Source organism: Phacochoerus africanus, chromosome 7, assembly GCF_016906955.1.
Source record: "Phacochoerus africanus isolate WHEZ1 chromosome 7, ROS_Pafr_v1, whole genome shotgun sequence".
NCBI classification, from domain to species: Eukaryota; Metazoa; Chordata; class Mammalia; order Artiodactyla; family Suidae; genus Phacochoerus; species Phacochoerus africanus.
In genome coordinates this window covers 66,630,137-66,655,985 of record NC_062550.1, presented here as the reverse complement: position 1 = coordinate 66,655,985, position 25,849 = coordinate 66,630,137, and the positions used below count along the sequence as shown (strand labels likewise).

The following is a 25,849-nucleotide window of genomic DNA, read 5'->3' as shown; positions in this document are numbered from 1 at the left end:
GAGCCACAACGGGAACTCCTCAATGCATATTTTCAAGTTAAGGAATCAGCAGTCACTTCCAGTGGCTAAAACATTGATGTTCAGAAAATTAGAGAATTACCAGAACTGTCAAAAAACAGAACAAATTTCTTCCTTGTGGTTCAGCTTTGGATTTGTCAAATCTTACTCTAACTAATGTCTTTTTTTTTTCCTATTATAATGCAGTCTTTTATTTTTTATTAATTATAGCAAGAGAGGAACACTGAGATAATAGCCCACATTTTTTTGGTCTGACTCTGTAAGGCATTTGCAGACCCCCAAACTATGAGATTCACTATTCTTTTTCTTTTTTGAATATAGCTGATTTGCAATGTTGTGTGAATTTCAGGTGTACTAACTAAAGGTTTTTGATGGGTGAGAACTACATTTTTCTGTGTCCCACATTCAAAGGTCCGCTCATGGTCAGTTCAGAAGGGGAAACTCTCAAAGCAAATTGTCAGCGTCTTGACCCTGCACAATTCTGTGGACCTCCAGCAGGCATAACGCCCTCTTTCCCACCCTTCCCTCAGGGGATCCTTGCCTCCAAGTAAAAATGGATTTCTTTTTCACCCCCCTGTAAGGTCTAGCCCCCTGGGAGGGAAGGAACCTCTAGGAATTTCTGCCAAACTTTAGCAAATGTATACGGTTGTTCTGGAACCATTGGTCCAGAATACCCTTCCCAGTTTCTCCGTAGGTGTTAGAGAATGAGGAAGGAGAAGTTAGAAAAGGAGGCGATTGAGGAAGGAGTCCAGTGAAGCAATGGTGGTGGGGGTGGGGAGGACGAGGAGGTGGAATAAAGGACACAGGCAGCACCGGAGCTGTTGCTCTAGTCGACTGGTGTTGGGATGAAATAAAGCACTAACCCGAATGATACTGTGTCTAAATATTTTACTTGGCATATTTCAGGACCCCAGGGTATTCTCATAAAGAGAGGAGAGGAAGAGGGGACAAGAGGTGCCTGTCTCATAGAAGTAAGTTCAGTCACATCAAGAGAGAGGTCAAAACGAGGGCAAATAGCAGGATATTGAAAAAGGAATCTGAATTTCAGGATGTGTTCTTTCTTTCTTTTATTTTTTTGTCTTCAGGGCCGCACCCTTGGCATATGGAGGTTCCCAGGCTAGGGGTCCAATCGGAGTTCTTGCTGCCGGCTTACACCAGAACCACAGCAACGCACTGCCGTGTCTCTGACCTACACCACAGCTCATGGCAACGCTGGATCCTTAACCCACTGAGCAAGGGCAGGGACCGAACCCGCAACCTCATGGTTCCTAGTCGGATTTGTTAACCACTGAGCCACGGCGGGAACTCCCTGGACATACTCTTGTTAACCTTTTTTTTTTTTTTTTGACATATAGTTAATGTGCAGTGTTGTGTAATTTCAGGTGTATGGCAAAGTGATTCCATTATATATGTATATGAAAAAGAATTCTTTTTCAGATTCTTTTTCATTATAAGTTATTAAAAAATATTGAATATAGTTCCCTCTGCTATACAGAGGGTCCTTATTGTTTATATATTTTATAGGTAGTCATGTTTATATCTTAATCCCAAACTCCAGATTTATTTCTCCCCACCACCCCCATTCCTTATTCCCTTTGTTAGCCCTAGGTTTGTTTTCTCTGCCTGTGAGTCTATTTCTGTTTTGAAAATAAGTTAATTTGTATCAATTTTTTAGCTTCCCCGTCTAAGTGATATCATATGATTATATTCTTTTTTAAATTAAGATTGAGAGGAGTTCCCTTTGTGGCTCAGTGGTTAACGAACCCTACTAGGAACCATGAAGTTGCAGGTTTGATCCCTGGCTTCGCTCAGTGGGTTAAGGATCCAGCATTGCTGCGAGCTGTGGTGTAGGTTGCAGATGCGGCTCGGATCTGGTGTTGCTGTAGCTGTGGCGTAGGCCGGTGGCTACAGCTCCGATTAGACCCCTAGCCTGGGAACCTCCATATGCCACTCGCTGGTGCAGCCCTAGAAAATACAAAAAAATAATAATAATAATAGGAGTTCCCATCATGGCGCAGTGGTTAACGAACCCGACTAGGAACCATAGGGTTGTGGGTTCGGTCCCTGGCCTTGCTCATTGGGTTAAGGATCCGGCGTTGCCATGAGCTGTGGTGTAGGTTGCAGACGCGGCTCGGATCCCGCGTGGCTGTGGCTCTGGTGTAGGCCGGTGGCTACAGCTCCGATTGGACCCCTAGCCTGGGAAACTCCATATGCTGCGGGAGCGGTCCAAGAAATGGCAAAAAGACAAAATAATAATAGTAATAATAATAATAATAAATTGATTGAGAAATAATGTGACTAAATCTCCAGCTGTCCAACATAATGATTTTTTTTCCTGTTTTTAAGTTTTATTGAAGTGTAGTTGATTTACAAAGTTGTGATAATTTCTGCTGTACAACAAAGTGTTTTAGTTATACGTGGACACACATCCATTCTCAGCATAATGAATTTTTACTAACATATAGAACTCAAGTAACAGTGACTCAGAAGAAGAGAGAAAGCATTTCCACCCCTGCCCCCCACCCCAGGGCCAGCTTACATTTTGGTTAAAGGCCCAGGAATCTCAAATCCAGGTTCCTTAGACCTTTGTCAGAGTCTTTTGTGTTTCAGATGTGGAGTCACACGACCGGAATTTGAATCCCTCTTCCACCTGCTAGTTATGTAACCAGTAGCCTCACATTTTTATGCCTCAGTTTCCTTCATGTATATAAGAAACAAATAACATAATAGTTAACATCTGATCAGAAAGGTATTTGGGACTCCAAGGGGACTGCCCTAAAGTGTGCCTTGATGGCATATTGATTATTCTGAATTAAAGTTATGAAGACATGAGCAGTGCAAGAGGGACACTCTGACCCTCCTCTCTGTGTCCTTGAAAGCAGGACATAAATGTCTCCTGTGAAAGGTATACTCCCCACATCTGGAGATGGAAGTCTCCCTATCCCCAGAGATAGGAATTTGGGGCCATGAAGCCTGTGCAAGCAAACCTTGTCCATCCTTTAGCTTACTCCTCCAAGCCCAAACTTTGTTTAGATTTTTCACTAATTAAGTACCCAAAGTCTGGAGTTCCCGCTGTGGTACAGTGGGTTACTGATCCAGCTTGTCTCTGTGGTTTGATCCCCTGCAGCCCAGTTGCTGCAGCTGCGGTTCGGATTTGATCCCTGGCCCACCCTGGAAATTCCTTATGCTGAGGAGACAGCCACAAAAGGGGGACGAAAAAAAACAAGCACCCAAAGTCTAAGTTTCTTGGTCCCAGCAGTAACCCACAAATCTGCAGTTCTTGTCATGGCTCAGTGGTTAACGAATCTGACTAGGAACCATGAGGTTGTGGGTTCCATCCCTGGCCTCACTCAGTGGGTTAAGGATCCGGTGTTGTGTGAGCTGTGCGGCTTGGATCCTGAGTTGCTGTGGCTCTGGCATAGGCTGGCGGCTACAGAGCCCTAGCCTGGGAACCTCCATATGCCACAGGTTTCTAGAAAAGACAAAACAAAACAAAACAACCCCTCCCATCACAAATCTACTGTTTCTTTGTCTAAATGTCAAAGCTGTTTGCTCTGGCCACTTGTGAGTCCTATTCCTTTTCTTTCTTTGTTTTTGTTTTTGTTTTTGTTTTTTTAAGTGCCACACCGGCCGTATGGAAGTTCCCAAATTGGAGCTGCAACTGCCAGCCTACTCCACAGCCACAGCAATGCTGGATCTGAGCCATGTCTGCAAACTTGCAACCTATACCACAGCTCACAGCAATGCCAGATCCTTAACCCACTGAGCAAGGCTAGGGATTGAACCCACGTCCTCATGGATACTAGTTAGATTCATTTCCACTGCACCATGACAGAAACTCCAGGTCCTGTTTCTATGAGACCTACATGCTCCCTGTTAACATTTGTTTCTTGGAGTTCTTGTCGTGGCTCAGCTGGTTATAGGAACCCACCTAGTATCCATGTGGATTTGGGTTTGATCCCTGGCCTCACTCAGTGTCTTAAGGATGTGGCGTTGCCACAAGCTGTGGTGTAGGTTGAAGCCTGTGCTTGGATCCCATGTGTAGCTTGGATCCAGAGTTATGGCTCTGATTTGACCGCTAGCCTGGAAACTTCCATATGCTGCGGGTGGGGCCCTAAAAAGACAAAATAAATAAATAAAATTTGTTTCTTTTTCTAAGAGAAAAAGAATGATGAGTCCAGCCACAAAACTCAAGAGGATTAGAGGGGGAAATTTCTCCCTCTCCAGCACAGGTACATTGTAAGTCAGTGTAAGTGCTCCGTAACTGTTAGCTTTTTTTTTTTTTTTTTTTTTTTTTTCCGGCTGCACTTCAGCATCTCAGCATGTGGAAGTTCTTGGGCCAGGGATTGAACCCATGCTGCAGCAGCCAGGACCTGAGCTGCTGCAGTGACAAGGCTGGATCCTTAACCCACTGCACAACAAGGAAACTCCAGGGTTAGTTATTATTTCTGTAATTGATGCTGTATCTGGGGGAATACATGAATTCATTCACCCAACAAATATTTGTGAAGCATCTCTGAAGTGTCAGGTGCTCGAAGAAAGAAATGGATTATGCATGTTTCTGGTACCAAAGTATTTTACAGTGAAATATGAAGAAACCATGCAAACAAATGAGTGCATTCAGTTGTTACGGGAACTGTGGCATAAATATGTGTGCGATACAGCAGGAGGATGAAGGAGGGACATCTGCCTTGGAGGGAAATGGGTCTGGGATATCATCATAAAAAGAAGGTACTTGAATTTAGTCTTGAAAGGTGGGGAAGGAGTAGGAAAAAGGTAGCAAGCATGAAAAAGCTTGACATCTACTGGAGACTATGCATAGTTTGGTACCAGTATGGATAGAGGGGATGCTACCATTAGTAAGTAGGAGTCAGATTGCACAAGTCTATGTCATGCTAAAGAGTTCGTATCATATTCTAAAGGCAGTGGAGCCAATGAAGGGTTTTTAGGTGGGGAATGATGTAATTGGTTTTATTGAGAGAAACTGAGGAAGAGGATGGAGCAGGACACATTAAGAAACTAATTCAGGAGTTCCTGTAATGGCACAGCAAAAACAATCCGACTGGTAACCATGAAGTTTCTGGTTCAAACCCTGGTCTCGTTCACTGGGTTAAGGATCCAGCATTGCCATGAGCTGTGGTGGGTACATGTTTCACATGGTCCAAAAACTAAGGGTGACTTTTACTTTTTTTTTTTTTAGGGCAACACCCGAGGCATATGGAGGATCCCAGGCTAGGGGTCCAATCAGAACTACAGTTACAGGCCTACACCACAGCCAAAGTCACCAGATTTGAGCAGTGTCTTCAATCTACACCATAGCCCATGGCAACACCTGATCCTTAACCTACTGAGCAAGGCCAGGGCGAACCCACATCCTCATGGATCCTAGTTGGGTTTGTTAACAACTGAGCCATGACAGGAATGACAATTTTTCTTTTTTTTCTTTTTTGGCCATGCTTGAAGTATGTAGAAATTCCCCAGGCGAGGTATCGAACCCGAGCCACAGCAGCAACAGTGCCAGATCCTTAACCCACTGTGCCACAAGAGAACTCTGACTTTTATATTTTTATATGGTTGGGGGAAAATCAAAATATTAATGTTTCGTGACTTGTGAAAAGTATATGAAATTCAAATTTTAGTGTCCTTGGAGTTCCCGTCGTGGCGCAGTGGTTAACGAATCTGACTAGGAATCTGCAGGTTCGGTCCCTGCCCTTGCTCAGTGGGTTAACGATCCTGAGTTGCTGTGGCTCTGGTGTAGGCCGACCCCTAGTCTGGGAACCTCCATATGCCGCGGGAGCGGCCCAAAGAAATAGCAAAAAGACAAAAAAAAAAATTAGTGTCCTTAAATAAAATTTTATCGGACAGTAGCCATGCTTATTCATTCACATGTTGTGTATGTCTGCTATCTTGCTATGATTGGAGAGTTCAGTATTTGTCACTGAGACCTGAAATAGTTGCAAGTCCTAAAATATTTGCTCCCTGGCGCTTTGCAGAAAATGTTTGCCAACTTTGTTTGTTTGTTTTTCTTTTTAGGGCCGCACCGTGTCATATGGAGGTTCCCAGGCTAGGGGTTGAATCAGAGCTACAGCTGCTGGCCTACGCCACAGCCACAGCAATGCCAGATCCTTAACCCAGTGAGCAAGGCCAGAGATCAAACCCACAATCTCATGGTTCCTAGTCGGATTCCTTTCCGCTGCACCACGATGGGAACTCCCGTTGAACTTTGGATCTAGACAAAAGATAAGCGTTACTATAGAGTGGGAGGATGGGAGTGACTGAATCTGAACTCCATTAATGAATAGAATGGATAGTTCTCTGGCACCTAATTTGATGTAGGCAGCGAGGAGAATGAAAATCTCTAAGACAATTTTTTTGGTTAGAGTGTCTGTGTATAGAGTTACCAGTTATTCAATTTTGAATTAGGAGCAAAGAAATAATTTTGGAAAAGATATTTAAATTCCAGCTATTTTTATTTTATTTTTTAATTTTTTGTCTTTTTATGGCCGCACCTGCGGCATGTGGAGGTTCCCAGGGTAGGGGTCGTATCAGAGATGCAGCTGCCAGCCTATACCACAGCCACAGCCATGCCAGATCTGAGCTGCGTCTGTGACCTACACCACAGCTCAGGGCAACACTGGATCCTTAACCCCGCTGAGCGAGGCCAGGGATCGAAGCCATTCCTCATGGATATTAGGTTCATTAACTGCTGAGCCATGACTGAAACTCCTAAATTCCAGGTTTTTTTAGATTGATATACCTGAAGTACATCCAGATGTTATTGGGATAAAGGATGGAACTCTGAAGGGAGGTCTCATCTTACAGAGATTCATGTGTTCATAGTGTATCACTGGTAGTTGAAGCTGGGAGATCAACCAGAGTCAATGGGTAGAACAGGGTTGCAAACTCAGTCATCTTAGGGACCAGGAAGACAAGGTATAAGCAAAAATTTGACAGAAAAGTTGGAGTTCCCGTCGTGGCGCAGTGGTTAACGAATCTGACTAGGAACCATGAGGTTGCGGGTTCGGTCCCTGCCCTTGCTCAGTGGGTTAAGGATCTGGTGTTGCCGTGAGCTGTGATGTAGGTTGCAGACGCGGCTCGGATCCCACGTTGCTGTGGCTCTGGCGTAGACCGGTGGCTACAGCTCCGATTGGACCCCTAGCCTGGGAACCTCCATATGCTGCGGGAGCGGTCCAAGAAATGGCAAAAAGACAAAATAATAATAGTAATAATAATAATAATAAATTGATTGAGAAATAATGTGACTAAATCTCCAGCTGTCCAACATAATGATTTTTTTTCCTGTTTTTAAGTTTTATTGAAGTGTAGTTGATTTACAAAGTTGTGATAATTTCTGCTGTACAACAAAGTGTTTTAGTTATACGTGGACACACATCCATTCTCAGCATAATGAATTTTTACTAACATATAGAACTCAAGTAACAGTGACTCAGAAGAAGAGAGAAAGCATTTCCACCCCTGCCCCCCACCCCAGGGCCAGCTTACATTTTGGTTAAAGGCCCAGGAATCTCAAATCCAGGTTCCTTAGACCTTTGTCAGAGTCTTTTGTGTTTCAGATGTGGAGTCACACGACCGGAATTTGAATCCCTCTTCCACCTGCTAGTTATGTAACCAGTAGCCTCACATTTTTATGCCTCAGTTTCCTTCATGTATATAAGAAACAAATAACATAATAGTTAACATCTGATCAGAAAGGTATTTGGGACTCCAAGGGGACTGCCCTAAAGTGTGCCTTGATGGCATATTGATTATTCTGAATTAAAGTTATGAAGACATGAGCAGTGCAAGAGGGACACTCTGACCCTCCTCTCTGTGTCCTTGAAAGCAGGACATAAATGTCTCCTGTGAAAGGTATACTCCCCACATCTGGAGATGGAAGTCTCCCTATCCCCAGAGATAGGAATTTGGGGCCATGAAGCCTGTGCAAGCAAACCTTGTCCATCCTTTAGCTTACTCCTCCAAGCCCAAACTTTGTTTAGATTTTTCACTAATTAAGTACCCAAAGTCTGGAGTTCCCGCTGTGGTACAGTGGGTTACTGATCCAGCTTGTCTCTGTGGTTTGATCCCCTGCAGCCCAGTTGCTGCAGCTGCGGTTCGGATTTGATCCCTGGCCCACCCTGGAAATTCCTTATGCTGAGGAGACAGCCACAAAAGGGGGACGAAAAAAAACAAGCACCCAAAGTCTAAGTTTCTTGGTCCCAGCAGTAACCCACAAATCTGCAGTTCTTGTCATGGCTCAGTGGTTAACGAATCTGACTAGGAACCATGAGGTTGTGGGTTCCATCCCTGGCCTCACTCAGTGGGTTAAGGATCCGGTGTTGTGTGAGCTGTGCGGCTTGGATCCTGAGTTGCTGTGGCTCTGGCATAGGCTGGCGGCTACAGAGCCCTAGCCTGGGAACCTCCATATGCCACAGGTTTCTAGAAAAGACAAAACAAAACAAAACAACCCCTCCCATCACAAATCTACTGTTTCTTTGTCTAAATGTCAAAGCTGTTTGCTCTGGCCACTTGTGAGTCCTATTCCTTTTCTTTCTTTGTTTTTGTTTTTGTTTTTGTTTTTTTAAGTGCCACACCGGCCGTATGGAAGTTCCCAAATTGGAGCTGCAACTGCCAGCCTACTCCACAGCCACAGCAATGCTGGATCTGAGCCATGTCTGCAAACTTGCAACCTATACCACAGCTCACAGCAATGCCAGATCCTTAACCCACTGAGCAAGGCTAGGGATTGAACCCACGTCCTCATGGATACTAGTTAGATTCATTTCCACTGCACCATGACAGAAACTCCAGGTCCTGTTTCTATGAGACCTACATGCTCCCTGTTAACATTTGTTTCTTGGAGTTCTTGTCGTGGCTCAGCTGGTTATAGGAACCCACCTAGTATCCATGTGGATTTGGGTTTGATCCCTGGCCTCACTCAGTGTCTTAAGGATGTGGCGTTGCCACAAGCTGTGGTGTAGGTTGAAGCCTGTGCTTGGATCCCATGTGTAGCTTGGATCCAGAGTTATGGCTCTGATTTGACCGCTAGCCTGGAAACTTCCATATGCTGCGGGTGGGGCCCTAAAAAGACAAAATAAATAAATAAAATTTGTTTCTTTTTCTAAGAGAAAAAGAATGATGAGTCCAGCCACAAAAACTCAAGAGGATTAGAGGGGGAAATTTCTCCCTCTCCAGCACAGGTACATTGTAAGTCAGTGTAAGTGCTCCGTAACTGTTAGCTTTTTTTTTTTTTTTTTTTTTTTTTTTCCGGCTGCACTTCAGCATCTCAGCATGTGGAAGTTCTTGGGCCAGGGATTGAACCCATGCTGCAGCAGCCAGGACCTGAGCTGCTGCAGTGACAAGGCTGGATCCTTAACCCACTGCACAACAAGGAAACTCCAGGGTTAGTTATTATTTCTGTAATTGATGCTGTATCTGGGGGAATACATGAATTCATTCACCCAACAAATATTTGTGAAGCATCTCTGAAGTGTCAGGTGCTCGAAGAAAGAAATGGATTATGCATGTTTCTGGTACCAAAGTATTTTACAGTGAAATATGAAGAAACCATGCAAACAAATGAGTGCATTCAGTTGTTACGGGAACTGTGGCATAAATATGTGTGCGATACAGCAGGAGGATGAAGGAGGGACATCTGCCTTGGAGGGAAATGGGTCTGGGATATCATCATAAAAAGAAGGTACTTGAATTTAGTCTTGAAAGGTGGGGAAGGAGTAGGAAAAAGGTAGCAAGCATGAAAAAGCTTGACATCTACTGGAGACTATGCATAGTTTGGTACCAGTATGGATAGAGGGGATGCTACCATTAGTAAGTAGGAGTCAGATTGCACAAGTCTATGTCATGCTAAAGAGTTCGTATCATATTCTAAAGGCAGTGGAGCCAATGAAGGGTTTTTAGGTGGGGAATGATGTAATTGGTTTTATTGAGAGAAACTGAGGAAGAGGATGGAGCAGGACACATTAAGAAACTAATTCAGGAGTTCCTGTAATGGCACAGCAAAAACAATCCGACTGGTAACCATGAAGTTTCTGGTTCAAACCCTGGTCTCGTTCACTGGGTTAAGGATCCAGCATTGCCATGAGCTGTGGTGGGTACATGTTTCACATGGTCCAAAAACTAAGGGTGACTTTTACTTTTTTTTTTTTAGGGCAACACCCGAGGCATATGGAGGATCCCAGGCTAGGGGTCCAATCAGAACTACAGTTACAGGCCTACACCACAGCCAAAGTCACCAGATTTGAGCAGTGTCTTCAATCTACACCATAGCCCATGGCAACACCTGATCCTTAACCTACTGAGCAAGGCCAGGGCGAACCCACATCCTCATGGATCCTAGTTGGGTTTGTTAACAACTGAGCCATGACAGGAATGACAATTTTTCTTTTTTTTCTTTTTTGGCCATGCTTGAAGTATGTAGAAATTCCCCAGGCGAGGTATCGAACCCGAGCCACAGCAGCAACAGTGCCAGATCCTTAACCCACTGTGCCACAAGAGAACTCTGACTTTTATATTTTTATATGGTTGGGGGAAAATCAAAATATTAATGTTTCGTGACTTGTGAAAAGTATATGAAATTCAAATTTTAGTGTCCTTGGAGTTCCCGTCGTGGCGCAGTGGTTAACGAATCTGACTAGGAATCTGCAGGTTCGGTCCCTGCCCTTGCTCAGTGGGTTAACGATCCTGAGTTGCTGTGGCTCTGGTGTAGGCCGACCCCTAGTCTGGGAACCTCCATATGCCGCGGGAGCGGCCCAAAGAAATAGCAAAAAGACAAAAAAAAAAATTAGTGTCCTTAAATAAAATTTTATCGGACAGTAGCCATGCTTATTCATTCACATGTTGTGTATGTCTGCTATCTTGCTATGATTGGAGAGTTCAGTATTTGTCACTGAGACCTGAAATAGTTGCAAGTCCTAAAATATTTGCTCCCTGGCGCTTTGCAGAAAATGTTTGCCAACTTTGTTTGTTTGTTTTTCTTTTTAGGGCCGCACCGTGTCATATGGAGGTTCCCAGGCTAGGGGTTGAATCAGAGCTACAGCTGCTGGCCTACGCCACAGCCACAGCAATGCCAGATCCTTAACCCAGTGAGCAAGGCCAGAGATCAAACCCACAATCTCATGGTTCCTAGTCGGATTCCTTTCCGCTGCACCACGATGGGAACTCCCGTTGAACTTTGGATCTAGACAAAAGATAAGCGTTACTATAGAGTGGGAGGATGGGAGTGACTGAATCTGAACTCCAGTAATGAATAGAATGGATAGTTCTTGGCACCTAATTTGATGTAGGCAGCGAGGAGAATGAAAATCTCTAAGACAATTTTTTTGGTTAGAGTGTCTGTGTATAGAGTTACCAGTTATTCAATTTTGAATTAGGAGCAAAGAAATAATTTTGGAAAAGATATTTAAATTCCAGCTATTTTTATTTTATTTTTTAATTTTTTGTCTTTTTATGGCCGCACCTGCGGCATGTGGAGGTTCCCAGGGTAGGGGTCGTATCAGAGATGCAGCTGCCAGCCTATACCACAGCCACAGCCATGCCAGATCTGAGCTGCGTCTGTGACCTACACCACAGCTCAGGGCAACACTGGATCCTTAACCCGCTGAGCGAGGCCAGGGATCGAAGCCATTCCTCATGGATATTAGGTTCATTAACTGCTGAGCCATGACTGAAACTCCTAAATTCCAGGTTTTTTTAGATTGATATACCTGAAGTACATCCAGATGTTATTGGGATAAAGGATGGAACTCTGAAGGGAGGTCTCATCTTACAGAGATTCATGTGTTCATAGTGTATCACTGGTAGTTGAAGCTGGGAGATCAACCAGAGTCAATGGGTAGAACAGGGTTGCAAACTCAGTCATCTTAGGGACCAGGAAGACAAGGTATAAGCAAAAATTTGACAGAAAAGTTGGAGTTCCCGTCGTGGCGCAGTGGTTAACGAATCTGACTAGGAACCATGAGGTTGCGGGTTCGGTCCCTGCCCTTGCTCAGTGGGTTAAGGATCTGGTGTTGCCGTGAGCTGTGATGTAGGTTGCAGACGCGGCTCGGATCCCACGTTGCTGTGGCTCTGGCGTAGACCGGTGGCTACAGCTCCGATTGGACCCCTAGCCTGGGAACCTCCATATGCTGCGGGAGCGGCCCAAGAAATGGCAAAAAGACAAAAAAAAAAGAAAAGAAAAGTTGATAGAGATTTGAGTACTAAAATATAACTCATTTTCCCCTTCATTTTCATAGAAGGGCAAAATAAACATTTCAATAACAAAGATATTTTGCCAGTTTCACTCAGATTGGAGGGGAGGTAAGGAGTTCAGGAGACCATAGGGTATAGTGGGGAATAGGATGGTGTCAGGGATGGAGGTTATGGCTCAGCAATACCAACTTCCACTCACCAAGACTGACTTGCCTATAGCCAGTGCTGAGTGCCCCATCTGCCAGCAGCAAAGACCAATACTGTGTCCCCAGTATGGTGCCATTCCCCAGAGTGGGTGATCCATTGTCTACCCACAGGGCCCGTTCCACCTTGGGAGTTCTTATTGGAATAGACACTCTGGATATGGATCTAGCTTCCCTGTATGCAATGATTCTGCCAAAACTACCATCTGCAGACGCAGAGAATGCCTTATCCAACATCACGGTATCCACACAGCATTGCCTCTGATCAAGGAGCTTGCTTTATTGCAAATGAAGTACTGCAATGAGCCCATGCTTATGGAATTGCATGGTCTTACAATGTTGACCATCATTCTAAAGTAGCTGGCTTTAAGGATCTGGTGGCTCAGTGGGTTAAGGATCTAATATTGTCACTGCTGTGACTCGTCTCTGATCCCTTGCCCAGGAACTTCTGCAGGTTGCAGCCAATAAATTAAATGAAATAAATAAATAAATAAATAAATAAATAAATAAATACAGTAGCTGGCTTGATACTACTACTAAAGGGGGAACAGCCTGTAGAAGACTCAGTTACAGTGCCAGCTAGGTGGCAGTACCTTACTGGCCTGGGGCAGCATCCTCCAAGAGGCTCTATATGGTCTAAATCAGCATCTGATACACAGTAGTGTTTTTTTTTCCATAGCCGGGATTGACAAGTCCAGGAATCCAGGGGTTAGACATGGGAATGGCATCACCTCCTTTTTACCTTAGTCATATATTAGCAGAATTTTTGCTTTCAGTCTCCATGACGTTATGCTCTGTTGGTCTAGAAGTCATGCCCTGCGATTAAAGTCAACAGAAAACTACAACAACCCAATCTAGGAGGAATGAAGGTTTAGGTCACCCCATGAGGCAAAGAATCACTACAGCTGAAGTGCTTGCTGAGGGCAAAGAGAATATGTTCTCATTTCTTAGCAAGTTTGATGATCGTAATACAATATTGTTCTCTATACTCACTATAGTGTGCATTAGATCTCTCTATACCACTCATTTCATGCAAAGGGAATACGGAAAGAGTAGTGGAAGATGGTGAGGACTAAATACCACTTATGACCGTGTGACCAGTTGAAGAAATAGACTGTAATTGTCATGAGTATTTCTTCCCTTTTTTTGTTACTGTATTAATCTGCTCAGGCTGTCCTAACAGAAAACCACAGATGTACTCACTTAAACAACAGAAATTTCATTTTCTCACAGTTCTGGAGGCTGGAAGTCCAAGATCAAGACACTGATGGGGTTGGTTTCTGATGAGAAGTCTCTTCCAGGCTTTCAGACAGCTGCCTTCTTGGTGTGTCCTCACATGGCCTTTCTTCTGTGTGTGTGCCCTATGGTGTCTCTTCCTCTTTTTATAGGGACTTTCATCCTAGTAGATTAGTGCCTCCACTTTATGACCTCATTTAACTTTAATTACTTCCTTAAGGGTCCTATCTGCAAATATATAGTCACATTGGGAGTTAGGGTTACAACATATGGATTTGAGAACATAATTCATTCCATAACAGTTACAAATAATGTGTGTGTGTGTGTGTGTGTGTGTGTGTGTGTGTGTGTGTAGCAAATATTCCTGTTTGCATCCTTTTCTGATGGCTGTATCATCTGACATAAAATGTATTGGTAATAATTAACTTTGGCGTTCCCGTCGTGGCTCAGTGGTTAACGAATCCTACTAGGAACCATGAGGTTGCAGGTTCGATCCCAGGCCTCGATCAATGGGTTAAGGATCCGGCTTTGCCATGAGCTCTGGTGTAGGTCGCAGACATGGTTCAGATCTGGTGTTGCTGTGGCTGGGTGGAGGCTGGCAGCTGTAGTTTGGATTAGACCCCTAGCCCGTTAACCTCCTTATGCTGCTGGTACGGCCCTAAAGACAAAAGACAGAAAAGGCGAAAAAAAAAACCCCACACACCCCCAAATCCTCTATCTGGAAAGGTTTTATTCTTCAGAAAGAAAATTTATGGAACAGGACCAGCTAAGGCTATCTTTAAGGTAAAAGATGAGGCAGTCTGATGGATTTCAAATTCAATCTGGTATGAATAAGCATCATTAAGTACAGGTCTATCTTCTAAGAAAAATAATCTGTTATGGTGGAAGGAAGTCCTGATGGTGAGGCCCCGCAGTCTGTGACCATCTCCTATCTCAGCATCGACAAAGCAAGTGAGCTGGCGGTCCAGCAACTCCACACCCTTTACTTTATGCCAGAGTTTACCCTCCACGACGGCCTGGTAAACTAAGAATGCCATAGAGACTTGGGCGGCTTCTCCTATATCAAATTCCATCATTTCTAAGTAATGTGGGTGGATGCCCATCCAGGCGACCGGGACGGGCGGGGAGGAGGGGCAACTAATGGGCACCAGCGAGGCGAAAATACAGCCTGCCGACTGTGGCAGCCAGGTGGGCTCGCGGGTTTCCCGAGCCCTGCAGGGCGGTGCGCCGCTGGTGCAGCACCGGCCGGCGCCGGCCGGAAGCAGGGGCTCGCCCGCCTAAGTTCCGCTTTGCTGCCGCCGGCTGCTTCAGGGCTGGAGGGCTCATATCCTTATTTTCCTTTTCTGTTTCAGAAACCTATCCAGGTTACATTACATTCAGTCATTATGCCTCTTAAGGCTCCTTTTGGCTGTGACAGTTGGTCTTTTTAATTTTAAGGACTCCCATTTCACCGTGCCCTCATCTATTCTTGACTCTGTTGCCCATTTCCCCACATTTTTCTCTGCTTGTATTTATTGCCAACTCCCTGAATACATAATTTGTTAAATACTGCTTTTAAAGGTATTATTATTTTTCCTTAAGATATTTGTCCCCATTTGGTTGGCAGGTGTTCTCAAAAATGTCAAAGATATCTTCTAAAAAAGATGAAGATTCTATGGTCAGTAGGCATCTAGTTTTTTATTTTTATTTCTTATAATTTTTCTTTTCTTTAATTATTTTTAGGGCCGCTCCTGCAGCATATGGAAGGTCCCATGCTAGGGGTCCGTTCGGAGTTGAGCTGTCGGCTTACACCACAGCCACAGCAATAGGGGATGTGAGTCTTGTTGCAGCTTGCAGCAACACTGGATCCTTAACCCACTGAGGGAGGCCAGGGAACCTGAATTGTCATGGATACTAGTTGGGTTCTTAACCCGCTGAGCCATAATAGGAACTCCCACATTTTTAGAATTCTGTTTTCCTCTTGCAAATTTCCCTCAGGTTAATCACATTCTTCCATCCTCACTACTACAAATTATAGACAGTGTGGTATGGTTTGGGGGAACCCGGAAAGAGAAGTGTTAGCTTGGAGGTTAGTCAGACCAGGGTTTGAATTCCAGAGCTACCATTATTCCAGCTATTTGGATGTTGGGCAATTTCATTTAACCTGATTTTCTAATTATCTGTAAAATAGCTGGAGAGAAGGCAGAACTTTACCTAAGATTTATATTTACATAAACAGATTAACAAGAGAAAAGCATTTAATTTTAGTTAATATTTTTGCATATGGTGTTATTTACAGGAAAATGACTCAAAAAGCAGTTACGCATCATTTTTACTGCTTAAATATCTGTGATGATCTTATCTTCTAACATAGGTTGCTAATGTAATTATGGCATCTGATTACAATATTAAGTGGGGTAAATAATAATTGTCTAGGATTATTATTATCACTATTGGCTAGGATTATTAATTGTTGTAATTATTTTGTTATTATTTATTAATATGCCTATTGTTATTGCTAATATAATTATGGCATCTGATTACAGTATTGTGTAGGGGTAAATAAAAATTGCCTAGGATAACTGAAAATTAATAAACAAATGTTTGACATGAAGTACTTCCTATAGACTCTTCAATCATGAACAAGCCAGGATAGCAAGATTTTTGTCTGCTCTGCTCATCCAGCACCTAGAATCATGCCAGTTACGTGAGGAAGATGCTTAGTAAATATTTTAATTAATGCTAAGTGAATAAAAATATTTTTAATGCAGAGTTTGATGGAGAGGGGCAATGAACTACATAATATTACAAGTTTAAATAATTTTAAACTTTAATTTTAAACATAATGCTACATAAAAGCATTCTATGCAGAAAATATTTCTGCCGTAAAATGCTATCAGCTTGTCATCTGAAAAAACTGAATATTAGATTCCATTGAATATTAAAATTTAATCTGTAACCATATCTTACAGAAGGTAGAGGTTCAGTGTTAGCATTCTTTTTTTTTTTTTTTTTTGCCCTTTTGCCTTTTCTAGGGCTGCTCCCACAGCATATGGAGGTTCCCAGGCTAGGGGTCTAATTGGAGCTGTAGCCGCCAACCTATGCCAGAGCCACAGCAATGCAGGATCCAAGCCTTGTCTGCAACGTACACCACAGCTCACAGCAATGCCAGACCCTCAACACACTGATCAAGGTCTGGAATCGAACCCGCAGCCTCATGGTTCCTAATCGGATTCGTTAACCACTGAGCCACGATGGGAACTCCACTCCAGCATTCTTTTTCATGGTTGTTTGCAGGCTGCACATTCATATTTAGTATGTACTGAGTGTCTAAATTTTACTAGGTAGGTACTGTGCTGGGCATGTACTTTATATGAGGCAGAGAACATAGTGGTTACGATAATTTTTCTCAAAATATATGGTACTTGAGGCCTTACACTACAGCCCCTGAAATGTGGGATCTGAGCCACATCTGCAACCTACACCATAGCTCATGGCAACGCCTGATCCTTAACCCACTGAGCAAAGCCAGGGATCAAACCTGCATCCTCATGGATACTAGTTGGATTCATTTCCGCTGCGCCACAATGAGAACTCCCATGGCCTGTCTCTTCTTTTCTTTCTTTTTCTGTTCTTCTTTTTTTTTTTTTTGGCTGCAACTTTGCATAGGAAATTTCACCAGGAAACTTATTCTCAGTTTGTTTATCAGTAGAATGTAAATAGCTATAATAGCTACCTCATATGGTTCTTCTAAGAATAATAAGAGATAAAGCATTCAAGATGGTAGCAGAATGCCAGGCATATAGAAATTGCTCAGTAAATGTTAGCTATTATTTACTACTGTAAGGAAGGGGAAATAATGTTCCTTCTACCTTTCTGATTTCTTTTTTCTTTTCTTTCTTTTTTCTTTTTTTTTTTTTTTTTTTGCTTTTCAGGGCCACACCCATGGCATATGGAGGTTCCCAGGCTAGGGGTCTAATCGGAGCTACAGCTGCCAGCCTATGCCACAGCCACAGCAATACCAGATCCGAGCTGCATCTGTGACCTACACCACAGCTCACAGCAATGCCGGGTCCTTAACTCACTGAGTGAGACCAGGGATCGAACCTGCAACCTCATGGTTCCTAGTCAGATTCATTTCCAATGCACCACGATGGGAACTCCCTACCTTTTTGATTTCTTAACTGAGACTCTCATAATAAAAGACAGATTGGAGTTCCCTGGTGGTGCAGTGGGTTAAGGATCAAGCATTGTCATTCTTGTGGTTCAGGTCACTGCTCTGGTGTGGATTCAACCACCGGCCTAGCAACTTTTGTATTCACTAGTGCAGACAAAAAAGAAAAAAGAAAAGAAAAGCAAACAGAAGTTTATGAACATGTATATCACATGCATACCTGGGGAGATAAATACCTGGGGAAAAATGAGTAACTTAAAGAAGTGGTTTTAGCATCCGGGATTAAATATCATTTGACTAGGTAGAGGAGAGAGGGGTGTAGACCTCTTAGGGAAGAGTAGATGATTTTTAGGAAATTGAATGGGCCCTGAGGTATGATAGTTTGTGACAAAGTTGCCTGGGTGTGGTGTTGACTTCTAGTCTCTCTCCTGTGATAAGAGTCAAACGTCCCTGGTTGTTGAAATTCCTGGGGAGGGGATTTATCACCGTTGGGTTCGTTTTGGAGGATCTGTTTGTAAGGGGAAAAGAGAAGTTTCAAGAAAGTCTCTCCCTGCATTCGTTGCTTTTCACGTGCCTACAGCTCAAAATCAATGTACCAAAGCAGCATATTTTGGGGTGGCATGTCCTGAACTCCTAATGTCATATTTTGGGGTGGCACATTCTTCTACTCTTCACCACCCATTTGTTTTTATTATATCATCATCCCTGCTACTAACTTCTGTCTTTTGGGGAGCCCTAATTGGATTATGACTGGACAATTTTACAGCCTTCTAATTTATCTCCTGTCTTATATTTCTCTCTCTTTTTCATCCTCTATGTGGATATTAGGGTAATAGATTTAAAAAAAAATTTTTTTTTGGCTGCACCCGTGGCATGCGAAAGTTCCTCAGGCCAGGGACTGAACCCATGCCACAGCTGTAACCAGAGCCACAGTAGTGATGATGCCAGATCCTTAACCCACTGAGCCATGCAGGAACTCCACAATATATACAAATATTGAATATTATGTTGCACACTTAAAAAATACAATGTGTGTTAATTATATTTCAATTTTTGAAATTATAGGGAAAAATAGAATGCACACTCAAAAACCCCAATATCTTATTTATGCTATTAATGTATTTGAATTTTGATTTATATACTTCCCATTAGGCGCTCAGAAGTAGAGGAATGATTTATTTCCAGGATGATACTAGCATACTAGGAAAATCATTTGGAAGTTCCTGGGCTGATGATCAAACCCTTGCCGCCTCAGCATCAACACTGGATCCTTAACCTGCTGCGCCACAGCAGGAACTCCTGAAAAAAAACAAAATCTTAATGTGACACTAAATTCTGTATAGGTTTATATTAAAAATACAATCTATAGAACACTAAACATTTTCTTCTTTCAGAACTCATATACTATACTTTTTTGTTTATTTTTTACAGTAGATATATGCATTTTTTAAATTTAATTTTAATTTGATTTTGGAGTATAATTGATTTACAATGTTGTGTTACTTTCGGGTATACAGCTAAGTGATTTAGTTGTACATACACAGCAGACATATTTTAAAAACATTTGCAATAGATAGGAATAACTTTCTCATTCAAAACAGAAACTCAAAAGCCATGAAGGAAAAGACTAAAAGATCTGACTACAAAAGAATTCATTATTTTTATATGGCAAAAGTCAGAAAATAGTTCCCAGTGTGGTGCAGTGGGTTAAGGGTACCCACTTAGGTCACAGCTGTGGCTCCGAATCAATCCCTGGCCCAGGAATATGCCTCAGATGCGGTAAAAAAACCAAACCAAATAAAAAAAAAAATTCATGAGGAGTTCCCGTCATGGCACAGTGGAAACAAAACTGACTAGGAACCATGAGGTTGTGGGTTCGATCCCTGGCCTTGCTCAGTGGGTTAAGGATCCAGCATTGCCATGAGCTGTGGTGTGGGTTGCAGACGAGGCTTGGATTTGGCGTTGCTGTGGCGTAGGCCGGCAGCTGTAGCTCTGATTAGACCCCTAGCCTGGGATCCTCTATATGCTGAGTGTGTGGCCCTAAAAAGCAAAAAAAAAAAAAAAGACAGATAGACAGGCAGAAAGAAGGAAAGAAAGAAGTAATTAATAGTCTTGGAGAAAAGATTTGCAACATGCACAACAGAGGCTGAAGATCCTTAAATAAAAATCCCTCACAACTTCATAAGAACAATATTTCTTGGAGTTCCCCCATGGCTCAGCATAACCTGCTGAGGATGCGGCATTGTCACTGCTGTGATTCTGGTCATAGCTGTGTCAAGGGCCCAATACTTGGGCTGGGAACTTCCATGTCTGGCCCAGGAACTTATAAATGTCTCTGGTGTGGCAAAAAAAAAAAAAAAAAAAAGAACAATATTTCTTTTCTCGAATTCTTTTTTTTCATGTTGTGGCTGCTCCTGTGACATATGGAAATTCCCAGGCGAAGGGATGAATGAAGCTGCTACTGCTGGCCTACACTGCAGTTTCCGCATCCTCTACCCTCGTGGATACTAGTCAGATTCTTAACCCGCCTGAGCCACAACAGGAACTCCCAAATCTTCCTCCTTTTTTTTCCGTCACCCACACCAGACAAAAATCAACCTTGCAGTCAGATGTGTTGGGAAAAGGCAGATGGCGCCACTTAGAGACAGATTGACAGATTGTAGGATGTACTAAACCTATTAGATTCTGCAGTGCATTTCTTTTTCATTCTCTGAACACTTCCACGGAGGGTAGTAGTTTATTGATTGAGTTTTTAAAAATAAAATCTGTGAACTTACATTAGCAAAACTTCAAATCCACATCAGGACAAAGACAGTAAGTTTAGAAACTCCTTACAACTTCCCCCCATCCCGTTTTTCTTCATGGAATTAACACTTGTTAATATTTTATTTTCTTAAAACTCTCTTTTTTTTTTTCAGGGCTGTGCCCTCGGCATATGGAAGTTCCTGGGTTAGGGGTCGAATTGGAGCTGCAGCTGCCGGTCTACACCACAACCATGGCAAAGTCAGATCCGAGCCTAATCTGCGACCTATGCCATAGCTCATAGCAACACCAGATCCTTAACCCACAGAGCAAGGCCAGGGATCGAACTTGCATCCTCACGTGTAGTAGTCAGGTTTTTAACCCATTGAGCTACAACGGGAACTTCCCTAAAAGTCTATTTATACAGGTGAATAATGTCAGACAAAAATGTTTCACGGAGTTCCCATCATGGCTCAGTGGTTAACGAATCCCACTAGGAACCATGAGGTTGCGGGTTCAATCCCTGGCCTTGCTCAGTGGGTTAAGGATCTGGCGTTGCCGTGAGCTGTGGTGTAGGTTGCAGACGTGGCTCGGATCCCGAGTTGCTGTGGCTCTGGCGTAGGCCGACGGCTGCAGCTCTGTTTTGACCCCTAGCCTGGGAACCTCCATATGCTGCGGGAGTGGCCCAAGAAATGGCAAAGAGACAAAAAAAAAAAAAAAAAGTTTCACATCAGTCCGTGCATTTAACATAGATCCAAACATGTTACACTGGGAAAACAGTTTACCCTTTAGAACAAGGGGATCTTCCTAAAACACTTTTGAAAATTTTCAAGAGCTCAAGAAGTCATGGAGGTGGAGAAGGTACAAGTACTTGGAAAAACTCTCACATTGGAAGCTTATGAGAGATCATTAGCAGTTCATAAACACTGCATATGAGACACAAATGGATCTAGCCTAGAATGTTTCTCAAGTTAGAACTGAAAACAGATGGCTCCTATGGCTGAAAGATGAAAGTAGAAATTCAGGCTTCGCCATTTGGAAACTGGTACTCGATGAAATCACATTATTTCCCAGCAATTCAGTTTCCTCATTTTTGGTTTAGAGTGATGATCCAGAAGTTTCCACTGTGGCTCAGGGGTAACGAACCCAACCAAGATCCATGAGGACTGGGTCCATGAGGATGCGGGTTCAATCCCTGGCCTTGCTCAGGATCTGACATTGCTGTGAGCTGTGGTATAGGTCACAGACACAGCTTGGATCTGGCATTGCTGTGGCTGTTGTGTAGGCCAGCTGCTGTAGCTCTGATTCGACTCCTAGCCTGGGAACTTCCATAAGCCACGGCTGTGGCCCTAAAAAAAAAAAAAAAAAAAGTGATGATCTAGTGAGGTCAAGTGAGGTAATAGATAAGAATTTGTACTTAGGCATTCATCATGGCACAGCAGAAATGAATCGGACTAGCATCCATGAGGATGCAGGTTCAATCCCTGACCTTGCTCGGTGGGTTAAGGATCTGACATTGCCATGAGCTGTGGTGTAGCTCAAAGATGCACCTTGGATCCTGAGTTGCTGTGGCTGTGCTGTAGGCAGGCAGCTGTAGCTCCAATTCAACCCCTAGCCTGGGAACGTCCATGTGACGTGGGTTGTGGGTTTGGCCCTAAAAAGCAAAGCAAAAAGAAAAAAAGAAAAAGAAAGCAAGGAGTTCCCATTGTGGCTCAGTGGTTAACGAATCTGACTAGGAACCCTGAAGTTTCAGGTTTGGTCCCTGGCCTTGCCCAGTGCGTTAAGGATCTGGTGTTGCCATGAGCTGTGGTATAGGTCGCAGGTGCAGCGCAGATCTGGTGTTGGTTGCTGTGGCTCTGGTGTAGGCCAGTGGCTACTGTTCTGATTAGACCCCTAGCCTGGGAACCAGCCCTAGAAAAGGCAAAAAGACAAAAAAAAAAGAAAGAAAGAAAGAAAGAAAGAAAGAAAAACAAAACAAAAATCTAATGGCTGTTTGTAATTACCTGTATGGGAAAAAAAGAAAGGATATATTTATATGTAGGATTGATACACTTTGCTGTACAACTAAAACTAATACAACATTGTTAGTCAACTATACTCCAATAAAATTAAAATCTAACGGCTTAGTTGTATATCAGACAATATGGCTACATGGCTAATGGTGGCATTCCCACATGTGCATTTTTTTTCTTTTTCCTTTATTAGGGTCACACCCGTGGCATATAGAAGTTCCCAGGCTAGGGGTTAAATCAGAGCTGCAGCTGCCGGCCACAGCAACACCAGATCAGGAGCCACATCTGGGACCTAGACCACAGCTCACCACAACGCCAGATCCATAACCCACTGGAGGCCAGGAATTGAACCTACATCCTTATGGGTTTTACTCAGGTTCTTAACCCTTTGAGCCGGTATGGGAACTCCCAACCTGTGCATTTTTGTGTGTTGAGCAGAGTGAAAAATTGGGCAGTCAATGGTTCTTTGTGCCACGGGCCGGGGAACAGGAAAGTTTATGGAATATCCAGTAACTATGGAAACATAACATGTCTCTAAAGGTCAATAAAATCCCTTTTTACTTTGTGTTCTTTTTTTTTTTTTTTTGTCTTTTTGCCATTTCTTGGGCCTCTCCCACGGCATATGGAGGTTCCCAGGCTAGGGGTCGAAATCGGAGCTGTAACCGCCGGCCTACGCCAGAGCCACAGCAACTCGGGATCCGAGCCACGTCTGCAACCTACACCACAGCTCACGGCAACGCCAGATCGTTAACCCACTGAGCAAGGGCAGGGACCGAACCCGCAACCTCATGGTTCCTAGTCGGATTCGTTAACCACTGCGCCACGACGGGAACTCCCTCACTTTGTGTTCTATATAGCAAACATTCTTACCTCTTCTGTATTTTCTTATATTTTTGCTTGTCCATTTCCCTATTGTATTTCTTCCTCTTCTTAAAAAACCATTGATTTATCTGCAAAAATATGAAGTGGGGGAGGTGAATACTCCAGACTAAGGATATTGGTTCGTGTGGCTAAGCGTGGTACACAAGGGACTGTGCCAGTAAAGCAATCTATAGTCATACCTGTCTTTCTGTCATGCTAAATTCAAATGCTAGTAATAGACTCTTTCTTCTTGTGAGGCATTTGTTTAATTTAAAGGTTGTCCAAAGAGTGTCCATGAGTGGTTTGCTGACTAATCTTTTCTGAGGATATGGTTCCTTATTTTTCTTTCCCCCCGCTTTTTTATCTTTCTTTCGTGTCTTTTTCAGTTTCTCTTCTATGTCCTCTTCCTTTTCTTCTCCTCTTCTTTTTTCTCTGCATTTTTTCTCTTCCCTCTCATCTTTATCATGAATCCTATGTGATTTCTCTGGATCACAAGACAGAGCTGGTGGGTTTTGTGCAGCAAGATCTGTGGAAGAAAATTAAATTCTAGGATTTCCTGTCGTGGCTCAGTGTAAAAGAATCTGACTAGTATCCATGAGGATGCAGATTCAATCCCTGGCTTCGCTCAGTGGGTTAAGGAACTGGCGTTGCCATGAGTTGTGGTGTAGGTTTCAGACATGGCTCAGATCCAGTGATGCTGTGGCTGTGGTATAGGCTGGTGGCTACAGCTCCAATTTGACCCCTAGCCTGGGAACTTCCATATGCCACAGATGTGGCCATAAAAAGACATAAAAAAAAAAATCAAGCTGCAGCCAAATTTGAGATTCAGATTATAGTCAATATTCTTTAGTGTGAGAATATTTGATTTTTATAACCCAGGCATGTGTACGTTGTTGGAAAGCAGAAGAAAGGAAAAGTAAAGTTGTCCAAGCCTATGAAGATTTTCATGGAGTTGCCATCGTGGCACAGCGGAAATGAATCCGACTAGGAGCCTTGAGGTCGCTGGTTCGATCCCTGGCCTTGCTCAGTGGGTTAAGGATCTAGTGTTGCTGTGAGCTGTGGTGTAGGTCGAAGATGTGGCTTGGATCCATGTTGCTGTGGCTGTGGTGTAGGCCGGCAGCTACAGCTCGGATTTGACCCCTAGCCTGGGAACCCCCGTATGAGCTACAGCTCCAATTTGACCCCTAGCCTGGGAACCCCCATATGCCTTGAGTTTGGGCCTAAAAAAAAAAAAGAGAGAGACAAAGACTTATTTTTAAGTGAACTTGAAATGAAATAGCTATGATTGACCTTATTTAAAGAACTATTCAGGGGAAACTCCATATGCCATGGGAGCAGCCCTAGAAAAGACCAAAAAAAAAAAAAAAAACTATTCAGGCTATGGAAAATTTTCCATATATTTCAGTTTTCCCAGGATTGTCTTGTATATATCCATGTCTTGCCATAAATATTAATATTAATATTAACCAAACAACCTTTACTATAAAGTGCTCTGGTTTAAAGCACATTTGAAATGATTCCTCAATCCTTTTTTTTTTTTCCCCTTTTTTGGCTGTACCTGCAGTATATGGCAGTTCCCAGGCCAGGGATCAAATCCAAGCTGCATCTGCAACCTACATCACAGCTATGGCAACATTGGATCCTTAACCCATTGCGCCACAGCGGGAACTCCTTCACTTATTAATGAAATCAAATCAGTAATTTATAAATATCCAGATAGCTGAGAAAAATATAATTAGGAAATTAGTAGACAGCAATAATTATTAAGACAATAAAGTGTTGTTGTACAGAGGGATAAATTAACCACTGGAACTGAAAGGGAGTCTAAAAACAGATCAAGTATATAATCAAAATACTCCATTGTGATCATGGAGAATTATGGGTTGGTAAGGGAAGTAATGAGCTATTTAATATTGCTATTAAATTTATATAAAAATTGAGCTGCTAGTCACCCAAGATCCCATGAAGGAAGTGGAAAGAAAAAATCTGGAGAAAAAAAAATATATATATGGAGTTCCCGTTGTGGCGCAGTGGTTAACGAATCCGACTAGGAACCATGAGGTTGCGGGTTCAGTTCCTGTCCTTGCTCAGTGGGTTAACGATCCGGCGTTGCCGTGAGCTGTGGTGTAGGTTGCAGACGTGGGTCGGATCCCGAGTTGCTGTGGCTCTGGTTTTGCCCCCGGGCTACAGCTCCAATAGACCCCTAGCCTGGGAACCTCCATATGCTGCGGGAGGGGCCCAAAGCAACAGCAAAAAGACTAAATAAATAAATAAATAAAAGAAAAGAAATCATCCATCCTTAGTAAAGAAAAAAAGGAAAAAAAAAAGAAGTGGGATAACGATGTTATCAGAATGAAGTTGATGAGTTAAAGCTAATTGAAAGACATGGTTAATTTTGGAACTTAAGTTATTTCCAGAAC

At 43.0% G+C, this 25,849-nt stretch overlaps 2 protein-coding genes across 2 annotated transcripts in view; one reads left to right on the top strand and one right to left on the bottom strand.

Annotated features, from left to right (window-relative positions):
* LOC125131255 (developmental pluripotency-associated protein 3-like) overlaps positions 1-25,849 on the top strand; it is a 92,692-nt gene that overhangs the window by 27,282 nt on the left and 39,561 nt on the right. The window lies entirely within an intron of this gene.
* Positions 23,435-23,851, bottom strand: NANOGNB (NANOG neighbor homeobox; the record flags this gene model as incomplete). Its single annotated transcript, XM_047785769.1, has 2 exons — positions 23,435-23,518; positions 23,630-23,851. Coding segments are annotated over 2 exons (306 nt in total), but the record flags the coding sequence as incomplete, so codon positions are not given.